The 9,555-nt window shown below is 40.6% G+C and overlaps 1 protein-coding gene across 1 annotated transcript in view; it reads right to left on the bottom strand.

Moving 5' to 3' along the window:
- The window catches only part of LOC103264213 (E3 SUMO-protein ligase RanBP2), a 51,755-nt gene that overhangs the window by 29,785 nt on the left and 12,415 nt on the right, over window positions 1–9,555 (bottom strand). The window contains exons 8-16 of the mRNA XM_008061859.2: window positions 7,274–7,483; window positions 4,636–4,817; window positions 4,375–4,550; window positions 4,095–4,218; window positions 2,986–3,147; window positions 2,584–2,721; window positions 2,359–2,505; window positions 1,020–1,199; window positions 849–932 (exon numbers count right to left, since the gene is read on the bottom strand). Of these exons, the coding sequence (XP_008060050.2) occupies window positions 849–932; window positions 1,020–1,199; window positions 2,359–2,505; window positions 2,584–2,721; window positions 2,986–3,147; window positions 4,095–4,218; window positions 4,375–4,550; window positions 4,636–4,817; window positions 7,274–7,483 (1,403 nt within the window). The remainder of the gene's footprint in view (window positions 1–848; window positions 933–1,019; window positions 1,200–2,358; window positions 2,506–2,583; window positions 2,722–2,985; window positions 3,148–4,094; window positions 4,219–4,374; window positions 4,551–4,635; window positions 4,818–7,273; window positions 7,484–9,555) is intronic.

The following is a 9,555-nucleotide window of genomic DNA, read 5'->3' on the forward strand; positions in this document are numbered from 1 at the left end:
AGCGGCCACTGCACTCCAGTCTGGGCGACAGTGAGACTCCAACTCAAAAAAAAAAAAATGAACCCTATAGTTAAGATAAGATTATGTGCACATAACTACTTACCTACATGCTGAAGTCAGATTCATATTAAAGTACTAAAAGATAAAAAGACTTTTTGAAGCTTAAATAACGCTTCAATGCCTAGCTATCAACCCAATGCACACCTAACCCACAGTCAATCTGTGAAAGAACTCATGGACCGAGGTATGTTTAGTGCACTTCAACAGTCACACCCCTCAGGAACCTCCTCTGCCCGAAAACCATGTTATATTTTTAATAAAACAGTCACTAACTCTGAAGGATTTGAATTCTGTGAAGTGACAGGAGACAGACACACAAAGTAATTTCAGAAACACAGTCAAGGGTCTGGGTACAGCGGCTCACACTTCTATAATCCTAGTACTTTGGGAAGCCAAGGTGGAAGGCTCACTTGAGCCTCGGTATTTGAGACAAGCCTGGGCTCATAGGGACCCTCTAGCTCTTCAAAAAGGCATTAAAATTATTAGCCAGCATGATGGTACACAGTCGTAGTTCTAGCTACTCGAGAGGCTAAGGCCCAGAAGTTAGAGGATGCAGTAAGCTGGGATCCCACCACTGTGCTCTAGCTGGTGCAACAGGGCAAGATCCTTTCTCCAAAAAAATGAAAAGAAAGAACATATACAGTGGAGACAGACTCATAAACATGGTATGATTCCACAGCAGTATGGCAAGGAAACAGTCTTTTGATCAGCCTCAGAAAAGAGTGGGGGAAGGGTCAGGGACAGAATCTAGGATTAAGAGATATAATTAGAGAAATTAAGGGATTTACCTTAATGGCCTCTACTTGTTGGCAAATCATTTTCAGTAAAGAATTCTGATCTTCTGCCCATCGAGGTGGTGTTTTGGGAGAATACTTTAAAAAAATGCAACAAAATCAGTATTTAAGACACTTCAAATAGAAACATTCTACAAAGGAATGGTTTATATCTTTCCTATTTACCTTGTAGCTTTTACTTGGTGATAGTGAATATTTGGTGGGAGACGGTGTAGAATGTTTTATGTCTGAATCTGCATTTCGCAAAGAACCATTTTTATAAAGAGAACCTCCATCAGTATAATCTTCAAGTTCCTGAATGACTGAATTAAACATCTCTTTTACAGACTCCAGGGGCACAGGCAACTAAAAACAAAGAGCATTAATTAGGGGTTTTAGTTTGCAAAAGTTCCCAAAGAACTTTAAAACAAATATAAATATGTTATGATAATAATTTATATTTTTCTCACATTAACAAGCACTTTATACTTTAAATTACAAGCAAGTGAAAGTGTCATATAATCTAATGTTTTCTGACTCTAAAGTCGATGCTGTTTCTATTACTTCTGTTAGCCCTGATAATGGCAGAGGAATCTTAACTTGGAAAGTTTTTCCAAGTGAACAAAACAAGTGACTGCTGTTTTCTATCCTATTTTGAATGGTGAGAGAAATACAGACACTAGAATACACCAGACAGCATAAATCCTAATCAAAGACCAGCAACACAAATTAATCCACAAAATACACAAAAGAAAGGCTGACCATAATTTAACACCAATATGACAGTCTCAAACAGCTGACAGCTGGAAAACAAGACAGTCCACAGCAGATGAGGAAGGTAAAAAGAAATACTCTGAAGTTGTCAAGCAACAGCTTTCAATTTCAACAAAATTCATTGAAAACTAGTCCTGAGGATATATTTGTTTTGATTACATTGCCAAGATAACAAAATATGCCATACCTTATAAATATTTTCTAGCTAGGCTCAGCGGCTCAGCCTGTAATCCCGTGCTTTGGGAGGCTGAGGTGAGTGAACTGCCTGAGCCCGAGGGTTCAAGACCTGCCTGGACAACTTGGTAAGACCTCATCTCCACAATAAATCAAAAATTAGCCGGGCGCGGTAACGCACACCTGTAGTTCCAGCTATTTGGAAGGCTGAGGCGGAAGATTCGCTGGAGCCCAGCAGGTGGAGGCTGCGGTGGCCGGGAATGGCCACTGCACTCCAGTCTAGGTGACAGAGTGAGACTCCAACTCAAAAAAAAAAAAAAAAAAATTCTAATTCCCCAAGAAGTAACTTTGTAAGAGTATATACCTAGATTCCCAAGTTTTACCCAAAAAACCCACACCAAACCTAAGACAAGGCAAACTGAATTAAGCATTTACTTACATACCTCCCCACTTATGTTCATTAATAACAAGGTATTTCTGAGTGTATTTGACATTATCAAAATAGAAAACCAACACAAAAACACTAACCATTCAGTCCTCAATAAGAAGAAAGTACATACAATAACCTGGAACTTACTTTCTTCACCACTGAAAGGTCTGAATCACAGTCATCTAAAATCTTTATTAGGTAGTCCCTGGTCTTTCTCAGATAATTTTTACATTCCTCTTGTTCTTCAGGAGAAAGGGCATCATTTTCAATGTCTTCTGCCTTCCTGTGAAAAATCTATATGAAGAGTATTTTTATGAAACAATGAGGTTTTGAAAACAAAAAACTTTTAATTCAAATATCATATCTACTTACCAGTGCAAGATTCCAGTAAGAAACAACGTTTTTTATAGATTCAAAAGCAGTCATAGCATCTTCTAAATTCCCATTAACTGCATCCAATAAAGCAAAAGTTATGTGGGCATCTTCTTCATATTCACCAATTTCAGATGCCTAAAGACATTTAGTAGTTTTGAGTCAAATTGTTTCTATTCAGAGTATCAACCCCAAATGATTCTCCAAAGACTTTATATGATCTAAAGAGATTAACATCTTATTACTCTTTTCTGTCATATTTTGCGACTAGTGGATTGGAAAATAAGACTACCGTTAAATAACAAGGCAAATAATTTAAGCAGTTTATATCTCCATTTCCTTTTTTAGAAACTGGAAACCCACATCACCAGCTAACCCGCAAAGGGACTGAGTCTTTGTTACCTGAATGTCTACACTATGAAAATGCTTAAACAGAGGATCAACAGGCTCAGGAATACTGCTCTTCTTTTTTATTATCTTCAACAATGGTAAAACTTTCTTCCAATAATGAACACTTCTGCTTATGTATTCACGTTGATCATAAAAAGAATTAAGATCGCTGCCCTAAAACAGAAGCATAGAATCTTAAGGAGCATATATAACTGGATGTGAAAGTTCAATGACAAATGGTTAAAATTCCAAGTCAAAACCAAATGGAGACTCTACAGTCATTTGCTCAACTTCCCACTGTAATAACTAACCACCTTATAACCAGTGATCATTCTAGACTCAATTTTTAAACACTTTCAGTGAATTATCTAACGAAGCAGTCCAATCTGGTTTTTTTTTTTGAGTTGGAGTCTCACTCTGTCGCCCAGGCTGGAGTGCAGTGGCACGCTCACGGCAACCGCAGCCTCGATCTGCTGGGCTCCGGCGATCCTTCCGCCTCAGCCTTCCAAGTAGCTGGAACTTCAGACATGTGCCACCACGCCTGGCCAATTTTTTGACTTACTGTAGAGATGAGGTCTCACCAAGTTGCCCAGGCTGTTCTCGAACCCCTGGGCTCAGGCAATCCTCTCACCTCGGCCTCCAAAAGTGCTGGAATTACTGGCTTGAGCCACCGCACCCAGCTCCAATCTATTTCAAGAGTTGCCATTTTTAGACAATCAAAATCTGCCTCTTGGGTCAGTCTGGTCAAAGGGCTAACTACCTATACCTAATCCTGCCACAGAATAGACCTCAAATATTTAGAAATATCTATTATGCCCTTTGTGCTACTTAATATTTTAAAAAATTGTAAGGCTGAACAGTTATCACACCTTAATTATTAAATAGTAACAATAATAACTAATACTTATATAACATTCACCGTGTTCTGGGCACGGGTCTTCTAGGTGCTTATTTTTAACTATATTAATTATTTTATGGCAAGACTATAAAACACGTTTCACCTGACATAGTACGAACAAGCTGCTATTGTTTCCAAAACTAAAGAGTTTTCTTCAAAAAGTTCATGAGTTTTAAAACTTCAGGTATCGCTCTTTAAAAATGTCTGACTTTAATAAACTCACCGTCTTCTGAAGGCATTTTGCCCAATGTACAAGCAGGGAGGGTTGAAGCCCATGTTTTTCCTGGGCCCTTAGTGTGTTTATTTCATGCTGAACTAGAAGTCGCAATTTTGCTGAGGTTCCAGGTCTAAAAAAAAGTTCCACATAATAGCTTTATAAATACACAGTTCAACATTTACATGTATGTTAACAATTACATGACAAATTAAATACTCACAAGAGAATCAAATTCCTGGCAAAACCTGGGCAATTAGTCAATAAATATTTCTGTTTTACTACTTACATTGCCTTTCTGTGAATTAGATTACAGACTGCATCCCACCAAGACTTCTGTCTTTCTGTACAAAGCTGTTTACACACAGGAAGTGGCAAGCATAGTGGCTCATAAAAGTTGTAGTGAGAATTACACTTCTCCTTTAACTGTAAGTGGCTGGTATATATTACTCCAAGTAGAAATACCTATTTATTAAAGAAATATTAATTTAAGTTAGAAAAAAACTACACAAAAGTCAAAATATTTAATTTGCTAAAAATCTTTGCTTACTTCAAGATCTAAAATACATATTGACTCAGGTGCGTTTGTTTCAAGCCTTGAGGTTTCCTGGGGCAAGTGATGAAAAAGCTGTTTTAGCCATTTCCGAATTGCAGGTAAGGAAGGCAATGAATTCCACTGCAAGCCAAGCCAGGTAAGATGCTGAAGACTACCATTATGTGCTCGAATGGCACCTGAAATTTAAAAAAAGAAAATTGTCTTAAGGTTTTAGAGATTTGCTTTGTATACATTAAATGTATCTGAATCATAGAACTGCTTTTCTATGAGAGAGCTGGAGGAAAGTCTATGAGAAGCAAAGTCTCGTGTTCTTATTAAATGCACTGACACTTCTTATCTAGAAATTTTAATAGAAACAGCTGTGATGGAGGATTTTTTTTCAAGTCCATCTAAGAAAATGAGATTCACTAGAACTCAAACAAAATCTACTGAAGGAGGCCAAATAAAGAAAGCCCAACCTCATAAGTCCTAAAACGATAAATTTTCCTCTCAATAAAGAGTCCTTAAAACAATGAAATACCACTATATTAATCCATTAGTATAGTAAAGAAATCTTTTTATCCTACAAAAAAGTCATTATCTCTGGGCATAGTGGCTCATGCCTGTAATCCCAGTACTTTGGGAAGTGGAGATGAGAGGATTGCCTGAGTCCTTGGTGCAGAGACCATCCTGGACAACATGGCAAGACCTCATCTCTACAATAAATCCAAAAATTAGCCAGGTGTGGTGGCACATGCCTATGGTTCAAGCTACTCTGAAAGCTGAAACAAGCCAGGCTCAGTGGCTCAGCCTGTAATTCCAGTGCTTTGGGAGGCTGAGGTGAGTGGATTGCCTGAGCCCGGGGGGTTGGAGACCCACCTGGGCAACTTGGCGAGACCTCATCTCTACAATCAATCAAAAAATTAGCTGGGTGTGGTAGCGCGTGCCTGTAATTCCAGCTACTTGGAAGGCTGAGGCGGAAGGATCACCGGAGCCCAGCAGGTCGAGGCTGCAGTGGTCGGGAGTGGCCACTGCACTCCAGTCTGGGTGACAGGGTGAGACTCCAACTCAATAAAAAAAAAAAAGAAAGCTGAAACAGAAGGATCACCTGAGCCCAGCAGGTTGAATCTGTGGTGGTTGTGAGCACACCACTGCAGTCCAGCCTGGGTAACAGAATGAGACTCCAGCTCAAAAAAAAAGTCACTACTGAAAAGGTAACAGGTTTCTAAAAGCCTCAGGTATGACCTTTCTGGCATTTTGGCAATTTGCAAAAGACATAAAGATGTTCATTTCCTTTATAGCAATAATTCTGTTTTTAGGAATCTTGACCACATTCGGTGGCTCATGCCCGTCATTACAGAACTTTGGGAGGCCAAGGTGGGAAGATTACTTGAGCCTAGGAGTTCCAGACCAACCTGGGCAACATAGCAAGACAAGAAAAATAAAAAATAAAAAATTAGTCAGGTGTGGTGGCACATGCCTATAGTCACAGTTAGTTACTCAGGAGACTGAGGCAGAAGGATCACCTAAGAAGCCCGGGATGTTGATGCTACGGTGAGCCATGATAGTGCCACTGTATTCCAGTCTGGCAACAGGGTGAGACTGTGAGAATCTGAGTTGTTTTTTTGTTTTTTTTTTTTTAAAGGAATCTCGGCTCACCTCTGCAATCCCAGCACTTTGGGAGGTAGAAGAGAGGACTTCCGGAGCCCAGGGGTTCGAGACCAGCCTGGGCAACTTGGCAAGATCTTGTCTCTAAAATAAACTTTTAAAAATTAGCTGGCAGATTGCCTGAGACCGCGAGTTCAAGACCCGCCTGGTCAGCGAGACCTCATCTCTACAATAAACCAAAAAATCAGCCAGGCGTGGTAGCACATGCCTGTAATTCTGGCTACTCGTAAGGCTGAGGCGGAAGGATTGCCTGAGCCCAGCAGGTCGAGGCTGCGGTGGCCAGGAGCAGCCACTGCACTCCAGTCTGGGCGACAGAGCGAGACTCCAACTCAAAAATTAACTGGCGAGCGCCAGTCGTTACAGGTACTTGGAAGGTTGAGGCGGAAAGATGGCCTGAGCCCAGCAGGTCGAGCCTGCAGGTGGCCATAAGCGTGCCACTGCCTGGGCAACACAGTGAGACTCCAACTCCAACTCCAAAAAAAAAAAAAAAAGGAATCTCTATGGACAGCATCTGAAATGTAGACATCTTATATTACAGAGTTCATCACAGTATTTTTTTTCTCACCACTATACTAAAGAAGAAGTATTATTTTTAACAGTGAAAAAAAATGAAAACAACTTGGATGCCCAACAATAAAGTAGGAAGCAAATTATGACTAGTTCATAAAAAAGATTATATTGTCATTAAAAGTGAATTTACAGCATTTTAAAACAGATGTTATGGGAGAGAATATATGAACGAAGCGAGACAAACCGTATATACAGTAGAAACTACTATTTAGAAGAAAATATATGCCACCTCCACACAAAAAGAAAAAAAGGAGGAAAAAACCTGAAAGGAATATAGCAAAGTATTAAGTCATTATTTCTGGGTAATAAGTTTAGGGATTTTGTTAATATAAAAGGATTAAGATACAGAATGTTTCCTTTGAAACATGTAACTTACCAAAGAAAAAGGGAAAAAAAGAAGAAACATATAACTCACCAATATCATATCTAGCCAAATCATCAGGCTCTGGTGCTTGTACATCAGTGTTTCCAATATCATCGCTACCAAGAAAAGAGCTATCCTTAGGTGACTGACTAGAAAACAGAGCATCATATAAAGCAGATTGCCCACTTTCATTGGCTAAAGACTCCACAACCTCTTCTAAAAAATCTTGCTTTCCATGACTTAAGTTTAGCAACATGTGCCCTGAAAAACAAATTATTTCCATCATTTAAAACATACAGATTTGCTCACATCATTTCATTTGTACACCCTAAGGGGAAATAACATATGATTTCCTCAAAACTGACCCCCAACGCAAAAACTACTGCTGGACAATTAAAAGGGTGCTTATGTAGAAAATGAAGAGAGTACAGGTTCAACAGCATTGGTGTTTACATAATAGAGTAAAAGGGAAGACAAAAAGACAGGAATGTGTATGAAAAAATGCCAAGACTATTTGCATTTTAGATGAAAAAGTTTGGATGTAAGTATCCACAGGACAGCAGGACCAAGCTTTCTGATCTGATACACTGATTTCTAAACACAGGTAATAAGAATCTTCTTTAAACTTTTTTAAAAAATTTATTTCCAGGCACCACTCCCACAATTTTTTTCCATAGGTTTGAGATGAGGAATCTATTCTAAAAACACTACTTGGATAAAGAATATGCTAAAACGTGGATAAATTTAAAGACTGCTAAATGAGTCAGGCATGATGCACACACCTGTAGTCTCAGCTACTTGGAAGTCTAAAGTAAAAGGATCATCTGAGTGAGTCCAGCAGGTCAAGGCTGCGGTAGCCGTAAGCATGCCACTGTACTCCAGCCTGGGCCACAAAGTGAGACTGTGACTCAAAAAAAGAAAAAAATGGCTGGGCTCAGTGGTTCAGCCTGTAATCCCAGCACTTTGGGAGGCCAAGGCGAGTGGACTGCCTGAGTCTGTGGGTTCAAGACCCAGCCAGGCAACTTGGCAAGACCTCGTCTCTACAATAAATAAAAAATCAGCCGGGTGTGGTAGCGCGCACCTGTAGTTCCAGCTACTTGGAAGGCTGAAGCGAAAGGATCACCGGAGCCCAGCAGGTCAAGGCTGTGGTGGCTGGGAGAGTACCAGTGCACTCGTCTGGGCTCAAAAACAAACAAAAAAACCCTACAAAAACCTGTTAAATGAAAGAAGCCAGTCACAAAAGACCATGTATTGGTTGCCTACAACTGAGAGGTTCGGGAAAAACAGAGGGTGACTAATAGTGGGTATAGAATCTCCTGATGGAGTGAAAATATTCTAAATTTGACTGTGGTGACTGTTGTACAACTCTGAGAACATACCAAAAGCCACTGAACCGTAGCCTTTATAAGGGTGAACTGAGCCAGGCTCAGTGGCTCAGCCTGTAATCCTGCGCCTTTGGGAGGCTGAGGTGAGTGGATTGCCTAAGCCCGTGGGTTTGAGACCCGCCCAGGCAGTGAGACCTCATCTCTACAATAAATCAAAAATCAGCCGGGCGTGGTAGCACGCGTCTGTAATTCCGGCTACTCGGAAGGCTGAGGTGGAAGGATCGCCAGAGTCCAGCAGGTCGAGGCTGCGGTGGCCGGGAGCGGCCACTGCACTCCAGTCTGGGCGATGTAGTGAAACTCCAACTCAAAAAAAAAAAAAAAAACAAGAAACACAGTTGATTTTATGAACTGTAATATCCTGCAAAGGCACCAATGATGGCCCTGCCAAGGTAAAAGGAAAACAGAAAGGAAAAAAAAAAAGTGGAAAATCACTCTAAAGCTGAAAGTCTAATTTTCTTTTCTTTTTCGTTTTAGTTGGAGTCTCACTCACTCTGTTGCCCATACTGGAGTGCAGTGGTTGCTCCCGGCCACCGCAGCCTTGACCTGCTGGGCTCCAGCGATCCTTCTGCTCAGCCTTCCAGGTAGCTGGAACTACAGGCGCGCACTACCACGCCCAGCTAATTTTTTTTTTTTTTCTTGTAAAGATGAGGTCTCTCCAAGTTGCCCAGGCAGGTCTCGAACCCGCGGGCTCTGGCAATCCACTCACCTCAGCCTCCCAAAGTGCAGGATTACAGGCTAAGCCACTGAGCCCGGCTGAAACTCTAATTTTCATCAAAAAAATAAAAAGTAGACTGCAGAAAAGAAGAGCAAGGTGATCTGTGACCAACTGCATAACTGTAGACCAAAGCTTACAGCAAGCTTTGATTTAATACTACTTCTTCCTTTTTTTTTTTTTTTTGAGTTGGAGTTTCACTCTGTCGCTCAGACTGGAGTGCAGTGGCCCGCTCC

The sequence above is a fragment of the Carlito syrichta genome, unplaced genomic scaffold (genome assembly GCF_000164805.1).
Source record: "Carlito syrichta isolate Samal-C Ts95f unplaced genomic scaffold, Tarsius_syrichta-2.0.1 Scaffold305632, whole genome shotgun sequence".
NCBI lineage: Eukaryota > Metazoa > Chordata > Mammalia > Primates > Tarsiidae > Carlito > Carlito syrichta.